Source organism: Bos taurus, chromosome 13 (assembly GCF_002263795.3).
Source record: "Bos taurus isolate L1 Dominette 01449 registration number 42190680 breed Hereford chromosome 13, ARS-UCD2.0, whole genome shotgun sequence".
NCBI classification, from domain to species: Eukaryota; Metazoa; Chordata; class Mammalia; order Artiodactyla; family Bovidae; genus Bos; species Bos taurus.
The window spans coordinates 81496146-81511304 of record NC_037340.1 but is presented as its reverse complement, the minus strand read 5'-3'; the positions used below and the strand labels follow the sequence as shown (position 1 = coordinate 81511304).

The 15159-nt window shown below is 48.0% G+C and overlaps 1 protein-coding gene across 16 annotated transcripts in view; it reads left to right on the top strand.

The window, feature by feature from the left end:
• BCAS1 (brain enriched myelin associated protein 1) overlaps positions 1–15159 on the top strand; it is a 99692-nt gene that overhangs the window by 13297 nt on the left and 71236 nt on the right. For 15 of the 16 annotated variants that reach the window (XM_059892442.1, XM_059892444.1, XM_059892445.1 and 12 more), the window contains exon 3: positions 885–963. In XM_059892442.1, coding sequence (XP_059748425.1) covers positions 885–963 — 79 coding nt within the window. Of the gene's footprint in view, positions 1–884; positions 964–14335; positions 14461–15159 lie in introns of those variants that run through there. The other variant, NM_001434858.1, reaches the window with a different exon arrangement.

The following is a 15159-nucleotide window of genomic DNA, read 5'->3' as shown; positions in this document are numbered from 1 at the left end:
TCGCCACTGGCAGTGTCTGGAGACGTTTCTTGGTTGTCACAACTCTAGTATCCAGGAAACTTCCAAACACAAGCTTCTTTTAAACAAAACTGCTACAAAAATATAAAGTCTTCCAAAAGATGCATATTTCGTCTTTTAGCTTTTTTTCCCTCTCTACACTTATTAACATATATTACACTATTAATAGTGTTAGCAAAATAAGACAATATATGCAAAGTACTTAGCATATAATCAATATTCAGTTAATGCCAACTATGAGTGAGATCATTTATTACGAAAATGACATCGGGTAACAAATATTTTTTTTGCAATCTTTTTTTCTTTCCATGTGAGTATATATGTGTATATATGTGTAACCTTTTTAAATGTCAGCAATAAATAACAGAAGAGAAAAAAATAATTCAGCAGTGACCTAAAATTGGAAAGGGGTTGCAACAGCTCGATGAAGGGAGTGGGCATGGAGCAGAAAAGTAGCAACGGGCGACTTCCTGAATCTGAGGAGAGTGTGGCCTGGAGGCTGTGCTTGTGTGCGGGACCCTGGGGTGTGGTTAACCTCCCGGCCCGTCCTGCTCTTGTCCCCTCACCAGGCGCACCAGCGCCCCCCTTTGCCCGGGAGTCCCATCTGTACGGAGGGGTCTGTCCTGCCTGGGCTCACGGGGCTTGCTGAGAACAGGCATAGACTGTGCAAAGCTCTTGTCAACCCGGGCATCCTGTCCTTTAGATCGGGGTATTGGTTTCTCTGAGGCGTCACAGAAATCAGGGTGGTTTCTAGAAGTGGAGACTTTAATTTGTGAGGCGCCCTTGTAGCCTTGAGTTTCTTTCCTGAGTTTTTCTGATTTTTCTCATCCAAGACTTGGCTAATACTGCCACACATTCTGTTCCAGGTCACGTCTGGGGACGCGTGTGGTCAAAACGGCCTGCCGGTCATCACGTCCGCCCGCACTGTTCAACTCTACGATGAAGGTGAGTGTCCCGGCGGGCTGCTCGTCCTGAGGGTGGGGATGAGGATGGGGAAGGGCTGCTGGCCCTGCTCACGGTGAGGCAGATGCCGGGGCTGAAGCCGCGCGGAAGGCACGCGTGTCGCTCCTGGGGCTGCAAACACAGCGCCACACAGTGGACGGCTCAAGCAACAGCAGTGTATTGTCTCTGCTGGGGCTGGAAGGGAATTCAGGGCGTGGGCAAGGTCAGGATCTTCTGAGAGACCTGTGTGTGAAAAAATCTGTTCCCTGGGGACTTCCCTGGTGGTCCAGCAGTTAAGACTTCGCCTTCCAACGCAGGCGTGGCAGGTTCAATCCCTGGTCAGGGAGCTAAGACTCCCCCATGCCTCATGACCAAAAAACCAAAACAAAAAACAGAAGCAATACTGTAACAAATTCAATAAAGACTTAAAAAATTGGTCCACATCAAACAAACAAGAAATAGTCTTGAAAAAAAGGACTGTCCCCTGCCTCTGCTTTGACTCCCAGGGGCCTCAGACTCTTTGGCTTCGACACAGTCCCCCTCTTTGGTTTTCCCAGCATCTTCCTTCTATGAGCATCTGTCTCTGGGTCCAAGCCTCTCTCTTCTGTACAGACACAGGCACGTGGGGCTGTGCACAGCCCCGGCCTCTTCTTGACTTGATCCTCAGCAGAGACCCTACTTCCAAATGGGGCCGTAGGAACTGGGGTTAGGACTCCGTCATCTCAGCAATTCAACTCTTAACAGCAGTCTCTGGGGTGTGTATGATGTCTGCAAGAGTCTGAGGATTTACAGCAATAAGTGAAAACCAACAGAATAGAAACACTGGGAGGTTGGGTTCTTTGGAGTCCAACAGACCAAAGTTAAAACCCCTGCCCTGGAACTTACTGGCTGTGGGACCTGGAGTGAGCCACGTGGCTTTCTAAGCCTCAGTTTTCTCATCTGTAAAGTGGGGATAATGATACCTATCTCGTAGAATTGATGAGAGAACTCGAGGAGATCAAGCGTCTTACTTATTACCCAGCACTTAGGAATTCCAAACAGACAAGTGAAATACAGAAGACAGCGGAGGGCGGTGTTGAAACTGGACAATGTGCTTATCTATTTGATTTTATTCTGGAGTATAAGGCTATAACGGGGGAGCCTGGTGGGCTGCCGTCTATGGGGTCACACAGAGTCGGACACGACTGAAGTGACTTAGCAGCAGCAGCAGCATAAGGCTATAAGGGCTTCCCTGGTGACTCAGTGGTAAAGAATCTGCCAATGCAGGAGAGGCAGGAGATGCAGGTTTGATCCCTGGGTCAGGAAGATCCCTGGAGAAGGAAATGGCAATCCACTCCAATATTCTTGCCTGGGAAATTCTATAGACAGGAGGCTGGTAGGCTACAGTCCATAGGGTCACAAAGACTTGGACACAACTTAGCACCTAAACAACAGCAAGGCTATAAATTCCAAGCATCAAAATTGACTGAGTTCTACTATGTGAAAATTATCAGTAAATCATATGAGAGCAGGGTGTCCCAGTGGTTGAGGGTAAGAACTCTGGAATCAGACTGCTGGTTTTGCCACCTGCCAGCTGTGTGACCTTGAGCCAGTTACTTAACCTCTCTGAACCTCAGCCTCCTTGTCAATGAAGTGGGATAATAACAGTACCTAAGCATAAGTATCAGATGTAATAAAAGCACACGTTTCAGGGCACGTAGTAAGTGCCCTGTGCGTGTTGGCTGTGTGACTGTATGATGGTTACGGTCCCTGTCACTTGCACGAGAGTTTCTGGGCTTCAGTGCCCTTCCCTGCACAGTGAGGAGATGAATCACAGCACTGGTCCAGAAGCTCTAGAATTTCCCAGTGTAAGAGAAGACGCTGCTCTCTGTTTCCCCCGTCTACGCTCTGCTGCTCACAGCACATCTGACAGCAGTTATGTGGGTTTTCCATACCAAGGGGATCTGTGACACCAGCTGGGTGTCCCACAGTTCAGTTCAGTTCTGACACCGTTTACCAAGAGTTAGCATCGGCTCGCACTGCTTATGGGCTCGGTATCATAAGACTACCTCCCACTAAAGTTGCCAGTGGCAAGTGGGGAGTCCCCGGCTTACCCACAACTTCTCTCCTGCTCGGCTACAGAGCAGAGGTTCCCACGACTTCCCCCTCAGGTTCAGTCATTTGCCAGAACAGCTCACAGAGCATAGGAGAGCTGTATGCTTGCTAGATAGTTGCTGTTCAGTCACTCAGTCATGTCCAATCCTTCTGCGACCCCCTGGACTGTAGCCCCCAGGCTCCTCTGTCCATGGCATTTCCCAGGCAAAAATACTGGACTGGGTTGCCAGTCTCTTCTCCAGGGGATCTTCCTGACCCAGGGATTGCACCCATGTCTTCTGCATTGGCAGGCAGATTCTTTATGCTCAGGTACCAGGGAAGCCCCTTAGCAGGTCACCAGTTCATTCTAAGCAGATACAACTCGGCGATGACGGCCGATGGAGGAGGTGATGGGAGAGGTGATGGGAGGGACCCTGGGGTGGGGAGCGTCCATGCTTTCTCTGGACAAGCCACCCGTCCAGAACCTCCACGTGCTTATCAACCCAGAAGCAATCTGAACCCTGTCTTCACAGACGTTTGTAAAGGTTTCACTACGTAGGCATGATTGATTAGATCGCTGGCTATTGATGGTAGACCTCAATTTTCAGCTGCTCTCCCCTCCTGGAAGATTGGCCGGGGTGGTGAAGCTGAAATCCTAGCCCTCTGATCACATGTCTTGTTTCTCTGGCAACCGGGAACCCCATCCTTAGAGGGGCTTTTCCAAAATCACCTCATTAACATAAACTCAAATGTGGTTAAAAGGGGCTGGCTTGTTATCAATAACAAAGGTCATCTTCTTGACTCTTAAAGGTAAGTTTTAGGAGCTCTGTGCCAGGAACAGGGATGAAGACCAAGCATATATTTCTTATTATATGATGTCCCAGGATCTTACCTTGGTTGCTTATTAAAAGCGTAGATGCCCAGGTCCCATCTTTCCAGAATACCCTCCAGTTGAGCCCTGGGGGTCTGAACTGCTGAACGTTTTCTAGAGGGTTCAGAGGCACAGGCAGGATTGGCAACCACAGGATGAGATTAAAGTCGCAAGTCTCTTCCTGCCTTTCAACCTGTGAGTCAGATTTCTGCTCTGATGTGCGTGGAATGGACTGAACTGGCGGCAGCAGCTTTGGTGAGAGCGGCGTAAAGCTGGCGGCTGAGACGCACCCACTTGGACAGGAGCTCGTGTCGTTTTTATCATTTGCAAACTGTCGACATTCTCGACTGATCTAGAGGCCCTGACAACCTAATGTGTCCTTCAGAAGTGGTTCTTTGTCGTCTTTCCATCACTGTTGTTGCTGAGGTTATGCCCCTATTTTTAATACGGGGCACAGGGTGAGGAGAGCGTCGGAAGCAGAACATGGGAGCAGAACGGTGGAAATCGAGACGGCCCCTCGTCTTCTCCCTCTCCTTGTTTCTCCCCCTTTCCGTACTTTCCTCTCTGCTCCCAGCAATTATATATATAGTATATACATACGTAATGTGTGTATATATTACATGGAATGTGTGTGTGTATATATGTAATTGGCAGGTCTTCCTGTAAAGAGGAAAACAGGTAACGAAATACAGGGTGACAATCTGGGACAGTTTGTTGCTGTGGGTACCTACATACCGAGGGGAAAAAAAATCTCGTTTGAGTGACCCGTGCTTGGTTGTACCAGCTTATGTGCGACGCAGCCTTGCGTCAGCACCGCTGAAGGATCTGTAGCAAGTTTAAGTTAATCCTCTGAGGCCAAAACCTCCGCCTGCGTCCACTGACACTGTGCCCTCTGCAACTCTCTTTGGACTAATGATCCCTTTGAATGGGGAAAGCAGCTTATCATCCTTGAGCTGTTTTCTCCAGGTTATTTATCACTTTCAGTACAGTTTTTAGAGGGCTACACAAGTGGGATCCTGGGTGATTTTTTTTTTTAATCCTTTGGACAGAATTCTTTGGCCATGTCTTTTGGTGCATGTTTGGTTCATTTGGTGTATGCGTGTGTGTATGCACAGAGAGAAAGTCAGGCTTCCCTGCTGGCTCAGTGGTAAAGAATCCGCTTGCCAATGCAAGAGACACAGCTTCGATCCCTGGGTCGGGAAGATCCCCTGGAGGAGGGCATGGCATCCCGCCCAGTGCTCTTCCCTGAAAAATCCCGTGGACAGAGAGCCTGGTGGGCTACAGTCCACAGGGTCACAAAGAGCTGGGCATGACTGAGTGACTGAACAAAAACAGAGAAAAGTGACTAGAAAAATAGATATATGGGCCCTTGGGTGACTGTTTTCCTTCTTTTTATCTATACTTTTCCTCTCCTTTTTTCTACTATTGAAGACGTTCACTGCCAGGCGGGAACATCTCCCATGAAGACCTACTGAGAAGCAGCGCCTGAGCACACAGCCTAGGGAGCAGGGTCCTAAACTCACGTCGTGGCTTCGCTGTGTGACCTTAGGCCAGTTGCTGAGCCTCTCTGGTCTCACATCTGTAAAATGGGAATCGTAGTAACAGTAGGACAAAGCTTTGAAGATTGTTGGGAAGCTTAAGTGAGTTGATACACCTGCAGTACTTGGAAGAGTATCTAACATGTGGTCAACATGTGAGGAAAGTTTATTTTTCTGTTTTGGATTTAATGTTAATAAAGGCCATCATTCGGGTATGAAGTTAACTGATTAGCTCATCTAGATAGCTCTTGCAAATTTAAAATATAACCTTGAAAGTTTTTCCCCCCTGCATCCCTTATACTTTTTCAGTGTTTTATTTTTTGTCTTCCGGACACACTGTGGGAGAGATCAATCAGGCACAACCCTTCTTTACAATCGATCCATGAAATTACATTCTATTTCCTTGTAGAAATAAATTTATCTTTCATAGTATTTTTTCTTGGTGAGGGTAAGAGACCAGGGATCTTGATATCAAACCAACATCTAGTAGTACAACTCATGTAGATGAGGGCTTTCTCGCCAAAGCTTAGCATTATACTTCATCTTCAAAAACAATATCTCAGAAAATCAAAATGTCTGATGTTTATTTCCATATTATATTTCTAGCTTCAGTTTCCAATTTCAGATGCCGTTTGAAAGTCTTGTTTCAGGGAAGCTGGTAATGGTGCCAACGCCACGGGCAGTGTGACTTACTGCTGTGCACAACCCCGTTTCTTGCACCTTTGGGTCAGAGGCTAATGTGTTTGCTCTGTCAAAAGGTGGTTGTTTAAATTCGTTTCTTCAGTTCTTCCCTTTCTTTTTCCAATACATGTTGATTTGAATTCCAGAGTAGCTGGGGAAGTACTTCCCAAAGAGCTACATGTCCATCAGGAGGGTGGCTGCATCAGTTAGAGCAGATTCACACGATGCTATACCCCTGTGCAGAGATAGGAATGAACCACCCCCAACTACAAAACTATCATGCCAGAACAGGAGGCCAGATGTCCACGTCCGAATCTCCAGGGCCTGGGAATGTCACTTCACATGTCAAAAGCAGGTTTTGTGATGGGATTAAATTAAGGATCTTGAGGTGGGGAGCTGAGCCTGGATTATTCAGGTAGACCCAATAAAAGGACCATAGGGTCCTTTTAAGAGGGGTATTACCAAATTGGTTGTAGGCAAAGAGATGTATAGTCATCATTTTGTGGACAAAGGTCCATCTAGTCAAGGCTATGGTTTTTCCAGTAGTCACATATGGATGTGAGAGTTGAACCATAAAGAAGGCTGAGTGCTGAAAAATTGCTGCTTTTGAACTGTGGTGTTGGAGAAGACTCTTGAGAGTCCCTTGGACAGCAAGGAGATCCAACCCGTCCATCCTAAAGGAAATCAGTCCTGAATATTCATTGGAAGGACTGATGCTGAAGCTGAAACTCCAATACTTTGGCCACCTGATGCAAAGAAAAGACCCCGATGCTGGGAAAGATTGAAGGCGGGAGGAGAAGGGGACGACAGAGGATGAAATGGTTGGATGTCATCACCGACTCAATGGACATGAATTAGAGCAAACTCTGGAAGACAGTGAAGGACAGAGGAGCCTGCGGTTCTTGGGGTTACAAAAAGTCAGACACGACTTAGCAACTGAGCAGCAGCATCTCCACTTAGGTCCTAGCCAGACTGAAGCCCTCTTCCTCGGTGGGGAAGGTTCTTTTTTCATTCAGATTCACACAATCAGAAAAGAAACTGATGCTGAGCCTGAAACAGCACAAGCTTTACTCAACGGCCAGAGAATGGAAAAGCGGGGACTTAGTTCGAAAATCAACTTCTCACCCTGACTTGGCCTGGGACACAATGTATATACGGAAGGTCAAGGCAAAAGGGGGGGCGCTGAGTGAAGAGAGGGAGGGGTATTCATGACTCACCTGAGCACAGGGCTATGCTACGCCCGGGGCTGGGCGAGCACCCCTTTTCAGTCCTTGTAGACAGTCTTTCAGCTGTTGCCATGGCAGTTGTCAACGGTCACAGCGCTGGTGGTTGTGATATAAGATACTTGTGTTGTTTTAAGGCACAAAAGTGGGGGTAGTTTGTTAGAATGGCAACAAGAAACTAATACGAGTGCCCTGAAGACCCGGAGGCTCGCAGACCGCGTGCTGGCTCTGTCACGCGTGCGCGCTAAGCCGCTTCCGTCCTGTCTGACTCTGTGTGACCCCGTGGACCATAGCCTGCCAGGCTCCTCTGTGCATGGGACTCTCCAGGCAAGGATACTGGAGTGGGTTGCTGTGCCCTCCTCCGAGGGATCTTCCCAACCCAGGGATGGAACCTACGTCTCTTACGTCCCCTGCATTTACAGGCACATCCTTTATCGCTTGTGCCTCCTGGGAATCCCGGCTCTGTCACTCAGTAGCTATGTAACCTTGGCTAGAAATGTGTCCTCTCAGAGACTCTCCTGGAAAGTGGAAATAATAATAACACGAGCTGTATAGAGCGACTGGCACAGGATAAGTGAAGAAATAAACACGACAGGGGAAAACCACACCAGGGTCTACAGTGAGGAGTGTCCTTTACCAATGGCCTCTCCCCTGCTGCATGGCCTGACCAAGCTTTCCACCTGTGTATACACCTAAAACCTCACCAGTTTTTAGGGAAATGTAAAGTACCTCGTTTTCCTCCTTTTGATTTCTATCAAATTTATCACAATTGTTCACCCTTTTAAGAAAGCTGTTCTCACTGCTAATGAATGGCAGAGACTAAAGCATGATTTATCTGTCAGAAAACATCATTTTTCAGAAACAGAAGACCTGTTTCTGTTTCACCTGGATAAGAAGTTTCTAAAAAAATTTGTCTTTCATTTTTGTTTGTAGTCAATTTTTTCCTAAAAAGAAAAACTGCCTAATTTTAATTTTTTTTTAAAAGAAGTAAGTGGAATAATTTTTGGACTGAAAATCCTGACTTGCATAAACGATCCGCCTGCCAGTGCTGTGCCATAACGAGTGAGAAGAGAAGCCAGTCAGGATGCCTGGGCAAAGTGTGCTGGGAGACTCAACCCGAAACTCAGCCGCCTGATAGAGGGACAACCTGGGACCAGCATCGCTGGCTGGGAAGGGGCAAATAGGTCTGTGCGCTTGGCACTCACGGTCTTCCCCCAGTTGGCTGGCTTTTAAAATGTTTCCCCTACTTGGATAAAAGTTCCTGAGAACAAAACATTTCGTTTGTTGTTGCAGTAACCCCAGAGTTTAGCACAGGCTCCGAGATGCACAGAAAGCTTGCTGAGGACGGATAGATTAATGAGCCGGGACACATCAGACCAGCGGCAGTAGAGGGGCAAGAGAAGCAGCTGAAGAGCAAGTCCTAGATCCTGATGGATCCTCTGCAAGTAATGCAGCCCTAAGTGAAGGCACTTTTAGTTATGAAAAGGAGTGTGGGGGTCAGCCCTTCCAAGTGCGGTGCGGCGGCTCGCCAGCATTGTCAGATACCAGGTGCGTGTTGTAAATACGCACCGCGGCTCCAAGCTGGCCCTACCCACGCGTCCCGTCCTCGGGCGATGGACCCAAGAGCAGGAAAGGCCACTGTGCGCCGCTGTTTTTTCTCCCTTTATTGGGAACGAAAGGAGGGTCCTCGCCGGAAGCCCATGCCCCAAGCAGGCGTCCGCTTAAACCTCACGGGCCAGCAGGAGGGCACGAGCCCACGCTAGTTGCGGGGCTTCTGGGAGGTCGGGGGCCGCTCTGGGCGAAGAGGAGGCGCGGGCCGGGCCCTGGACTGGCCTGGTGTCCGCCAGCGCGGGCTCCCAAGGACGCAGCTGGACCGCAGAGAGCAGCGCGCGTTTCCCCGGGCGCTGGCGCCTCTCCTGGGCGCCGCCCTCTCTGCCCTTCCGCGCTCCCTGGATACACCTCCCTCAGTAGACAGTCTCCTGACCCTCAGCTCTGCGCCCGCGGCCCCGCTGGACACGCCACCCACACAGACCCTGCGGCTCCAGCCCGCTGCTTCAGGCTGTTACAGACGGTTCTGAAAACGGGCCGCCAGGGGGCCCAGCTCCGTGCCCCTCCTTGCGGCAGGCACGTCCTCTGTGAAATCTCATACTTCTCCACCTCTTAGCGCTTTTTCTCGTTAGAAATTCTCCTGGAGAATTTCCGTTTGATAGACGTAGCCCCTCCATTTCTTCTCGTTGGCTTGAAAGCCACCTGCCTTGACTGTGAATCCTCTGTTCATCCTCAGCGTTCACGCGCCGCCCCAGAGCTGCGCTGGTTTGTTAGCACAGGGTCTTCATTTTGAAAACTGAGCTATAACTCACATACCGTATAATTCGCCCTTTTCAAGTGTATTATGCGATGTAGTCCTCTTTACTATATTCACAAGGTACTACAGCCGTCTCCTCTGTCTGATTCCACATTTCATCAAAGAAATCTCATCAAACAAATCCCTTGAGCAGTTAATCTCTACTCCCCTCCCCCACCCAGGCCACCGTGAACGTGCTTCCTGCCTTCGGATTCGCCTGCCCTGGACAGTTTATACACAGAGAGTCATACCATAGGTGGCATTTTGTATTTGGATCCTTTCACCGAGCGTAACGTTTTCAAGGTTCACCTGGGTTGGAGTGTCTTTGATTATGGTTATCTTGGTGGGTGTGAGGTGGTCACACAGTGTGGTTTTGATTGCCTTTCCCTGATGACTGAGCATAATGAACATCTTCTATCGTGCTCATTGATCATTTGCATCTCCCACTCTGGAGAATACGTCGTCTTTTTTAAAGAATTTACTCATGTACTTGGCTGTGCTGGATCTTACCTGTGCCACGAGGGATCTGGGTTGCATCATGTGGGATCCTTCCGTGCAGCCTCCGGACCCTCTAGTTGGGGCGCTCGGGCTCAGTGGTTGCAGCAGATGGGCTCAGTGGTTGTGGCACGTGGGCTCAGTGGCTCCACGTGTGTGGGATCTTAGCTCCCCAACCAGGGATCGAACCCATGGCCTCTGCATTGCAAGGTGGATTCTTTACCGCTGGGCCACCGGAGAAGCCCCTGTAGCGTCTTCCCGACCTGGCTCTTTTCCCCGCCCTTTTCCTCTGAGCCCCTTGTCTCCTATTGCTTTCTGGCTGGCTGTTCTCAGTGTCCACACGAGTACTTGCCGCTGTTCAGCAGTGTTCAGCGTGGGCTGAATTCAACCTGCTCCCACCTGCCATCTCCAGAGTTTAGCCTTCCTGTCCTGACAGCTGAGAGCATCAAGGGAACGCTGTGTGATTTTCGCTGGTAAGTCTCTTTCTTTTCGCATTTAAAGGTGTTTAATACTGTGTGCGTGATCCGCGTTCCTGCTACGTATCTTCCCTGCCACCCTTGGGGGTGAGAGACACTTACCATATTGCTGTCGGAAATGTGAATCTCTGGAGCCTCTTTTCGGGAATTAATCTGGCAGTGTCTATTTTTAAAAATTAAATGCACATTAATTTGGGTGCAGCGATTCTACATCTGTAACTCTATTCTATAGAAATAAAGCACTAGCTTAGGACCTTCGATCATAGAAGTTTTCCCCAGCACTGTTTGTAATGAACGTGGAAAAAAAATTATTTGGAAACTATCATAATGTTCATTGATCAGCCAGTGACATAAATCTCTTTTGGTATATTCATATTAAGGAATGTTTTACAGCTATTTTTAAAAGATAAGATAGATTCGGGATGTATTGATTGAGGAAGGGGAGAACTGAGGTTATCTCAGTCCATTTGGGCAGCTATCCAACCAGTCCATTCTGACGGAGATCATCCCTGGGATTTCTTTAGAAGGAATGATGCTAAAGCTGACACTCCAGTACTTTGGCCACCTCATGCGAAGAGTTGACTCATTGGAAAAGACTCTGATGCTGGGAGGGATTGTGGGCAGGAGGAGAAGGGGACAACAGAGGATGAGATAGCTGGATGGCATCACTGACTCGATGGACGTGAGTCTGAGTGAACTCCGGGAGTTGGTGATGGACAGGGAGGCCTGGCGTGCTGTGATTCATGGGGTCACAAAGAGTTGGACATGACTGAGTGACTGAACTGAACTGAACTGAACAAAAATACCAGAGACCTGGAGGCTTAAACAATACCCGTTTATTTCTCATGATTCTAGAGGCTGAGAAGTCCAAGCTCAAGGTGCCAGTGGACTCCTTGCCTGGGGAGGGACCAGGTCCTGGTTCACAGTCAGTCATCTCTTCACTGTATCCTCACATGGTGGAGGCGGGACCTCCTTTATAAGGACACTAATCCTATTGATGAGGGCTCCATCCTCATAACCTAGTTCAGTTCAGTTCAGTCACTCAGTCATGTCCGACTCTTTGCAATGCCATGAATCACAGCACGCCAGGCCTCCCTGTCCATCACCAACTCCCAGAGTTTACTCAGACTCATGTCCATCGAGTCAGTGATGCCATCCAGCCATCTCATCCTCTGTTGTCCCCTTCTCCTCCTGCCCACAATCCCTCCCAGCATCAGAGTCTTTTCCAATGAGTCAACTCTTCGCATGAGGTGGCCAAAGTACTGGAGTTTTAGCTTTAGCATCATTCCTTCCAAAGAAATCCCAGGGCTGATGTCCTTCAGAATGGACTGGTTGGATCTCTTTGCAGTCCAAGGGACTCTCAAGAGTCTTCTCCAACACCACAGTTTAAAAGCATCAATTCTTCAGCGCTCAGCCTTCTTCACAGTCCAATTCTCACATCCATACATGACCACAGGAAAAACCATAGCCTTGAGTAGACAGACCTTTGTTGGCAAAGTAATGTCTCTGCTTTTGAATATGTTATCTAGGTTGGTCATAACTTTCCTTCCAACGAGTAAGTGTCTTTTAATTTCATGGCTGCAGTCACTATCTGCAGTGATTTTGGAGCCCCAAAAAATAAAGTCTGACACTGCTTCCACTGTTTCCCCATCTATTTCCCATGAAGTGATGGGACCAGATGCCATGATCTTAGTTTTCTGAATGTTGAGCTTTAAGCCAACTTTTTCACTCTCCACTTTCACTTTCATCAAGAGGCTTTTTAGTTCCTCTTCACTTTCTGCCATAACGGTGGTGTCATCTGCATATCTGAGGTTATTGATATTTCTCCCGGCAGTCTTGATTCCAGCTTGTGGTTCTTCCAGCCCAGCATTTCTCATGATGTACTCTACATATAAGTTAAATAAGCAGGGTGACAATATACAGCCTTGACGTACTCCTTTTCCTATTTGGAACCAGTCTGTTGTTCCATGTCCAGTTCTAACTGTTGCTTCCTGACCTGCATACAGATTTCTCAAGAGGCAGGTCAGGTGGTCTGGTATTCCCATCTCTTTCAGAATTGTCCACAGTTTATTGTGATCCACACAGTCAAAGGCTTTGGCATAGTCAATAAAGCAGAAATAGATGTTTTTCTGGAACTCTCTTGCTGTTTCCATGATTCAGCGGATGTTGGCAATTTGATCTCTGGTTCCTCTGCCTTTTACTAAAACCAGCTTGAACATCTGGAAGTTCACGGTTCACGTATTGCTGAAGTCTGGCTTGGAGAATTTTGAGCCTTACTTTACTAGCATGTGAGATGAGTGCAATTGTGCGGTAGTTTGAGCATTCTTTGGCATTGCCTTTCTTTGGGATTGGAATGAAAACTGACCTTTTCCAGTCCTGTGGCCACTGCTGAGTTTTCCAACTTTGCTGGCATATTGAGTGCAGCACTTTCACAGCATCATCTTTCAGGATTTGAAACCTAATCCCCTCCCAAAAGCTCCACCTCCTAATACCATCACAGTGGAAGTTAGGATTTCAGCATATGAACTGTGGGGGACACAAACATTCAATCCATAACAATGATACATAAAAGCAATTAAAAATGATATCTAATATCAGTCTATTTTTGTAAAAACCAACAAGGACAAATACAGCCTCCTAGAACTTGTATCTGGGATGCTTGTATATATTTGTCTGAGCATGAACGACGTCTGATAAGGTACACCAGGCTGAAAGACTCGTTCTACTGCGGTGAAGGTGAGGGACAGCGGCGGGGAAAGGGAAGCACTGGGAGGCTGACCATACGGGAGGTAAGACGTGTTACGCGCGTGCTACTAGTAAATTGAGAGACAATGAAACATCTGTCTTTGAGTGACAGTATCTGCTCATGTTGGAGCAAAGACTGGTTCTGCAATAGGTAATCTTTGCATGTTCCAGACTTTTATAAGCGTATGACTGACAGGAGATGCATGCAAAGGCGGGAGGGAGGCTCCCCTGGTGGGACAGTGGTGAAGAATCCGCCTGCCAGTGCAGGAGACACGGGTTTGATCTGCGATCCAGGAATATCCCACATGCCTCGGGACGACTAAGCCCGTGCCCCGCAATTGCTCTGGAGCGCAGGCTCCGCAATGAGAGAAGCTCGGGTGCTGCAAGTAGGGAGTCGCCCCCGCTCAGCACAACTGCAGAAAAGCCCACACGGCAATGGAGACCCAACAGCCAAAAATAAACAAAAGAATAGAGGGGAGGGAAAATTCTGAGAGTCGCTGGTGCAGTCTGGCCCCTACAGCGACTAACAGAGATGGCTGGCTTCAGAGGATGCTTTCGAGAGAGAGTGTGGGGTAAGTCAGCTTTTGCCCACGTAACGCTGAACCCAGCATTTTTGTCACCAAATGTTCAGACACATCGTATTCAGCTGAGAGTTCAGAGTTCTTCCCTCCTGCCCCCCAAACCTATCCCTTTCTTTTACTTTTGCTGCACTCTTGGAGAGGACATCCTGCCCTGTTAATATGGAGATGGAAAGCATGAAATCTGATCATTCGGTGAAGGTTTCAAATCTAACATCTTCCTTCAAGCCACAAGCAGCTGACCCGTGAATCCTTATTTCAAGATCTTTAAAACAACAAACGCATTTATACAACACATAAAGCCTCGGTTGTTTGAAGTGTCATTTGACTCCCGCAGCCTGACCGCAGAGGGGTCATTTTTGCAAAACTGAGGTCTTCATCCGTCTGCCCCAGGGTCCGTGGTAATCCTTTGATATTCGACTAGAGTTCGCCTTTGAAGACTTAGTGTGCCATCATCTACTTTTCCTTCTCCTTTGGTGAGCTATTCCAACTCCCTCGGGTCCTCATCCAACAATAACCATGTGTGTGATCTTTACACGGCTCTGTGAACTCCACCATCATTTGCAATTTCCCTTTGCGATTCGTGTGCGTTGTATTTCCTCTTAGCTTTTGTCCTGACTGGTCACCGTAGTGACGCATATGACCGTGTAGGAGTGGGGAGTTGTAAGTGGACGCTTCGTTCATGAATAAAATTATGACGACAGTTTCTAGTTCCCTCTTTAACCTTCAGCCCTAGAAATGTTTGGATATTGAGTTCTTAAGAGAAAAGAATTCTAGGGACTGCCCTGGTGGCCCAGTGGCAAATAACTCGGGCTCCCAACGCAGGGCCCTGGGTTCAACCCCTGCTCGGGGAACCAGACCCACACGCTCCAACCAAGACCTGGTGCAGCCAAACGTTTTTTAAAAAGTGACTTTATTCTCAGAGCTGCAGTTTCTACGCCTGTAAAATGGGAGGGACCGTGGTACCTGGCATGGATTGCTGTAATACAGAAACAAAACATTTCTTGTCACATTCAGCATTTCCTTTACCGCCTGACATGCAGGAAGCATTCAGTGAATATCAGCTATTGTGTTTACAGCTGTATCAAGTGAAGATTGTAGCCTTGGCTCACGAAAAAGGCAAATAAAAGGTAGCCCTTACTCAGAGATTCTGAATAGTGCCATATGAGCTTGTA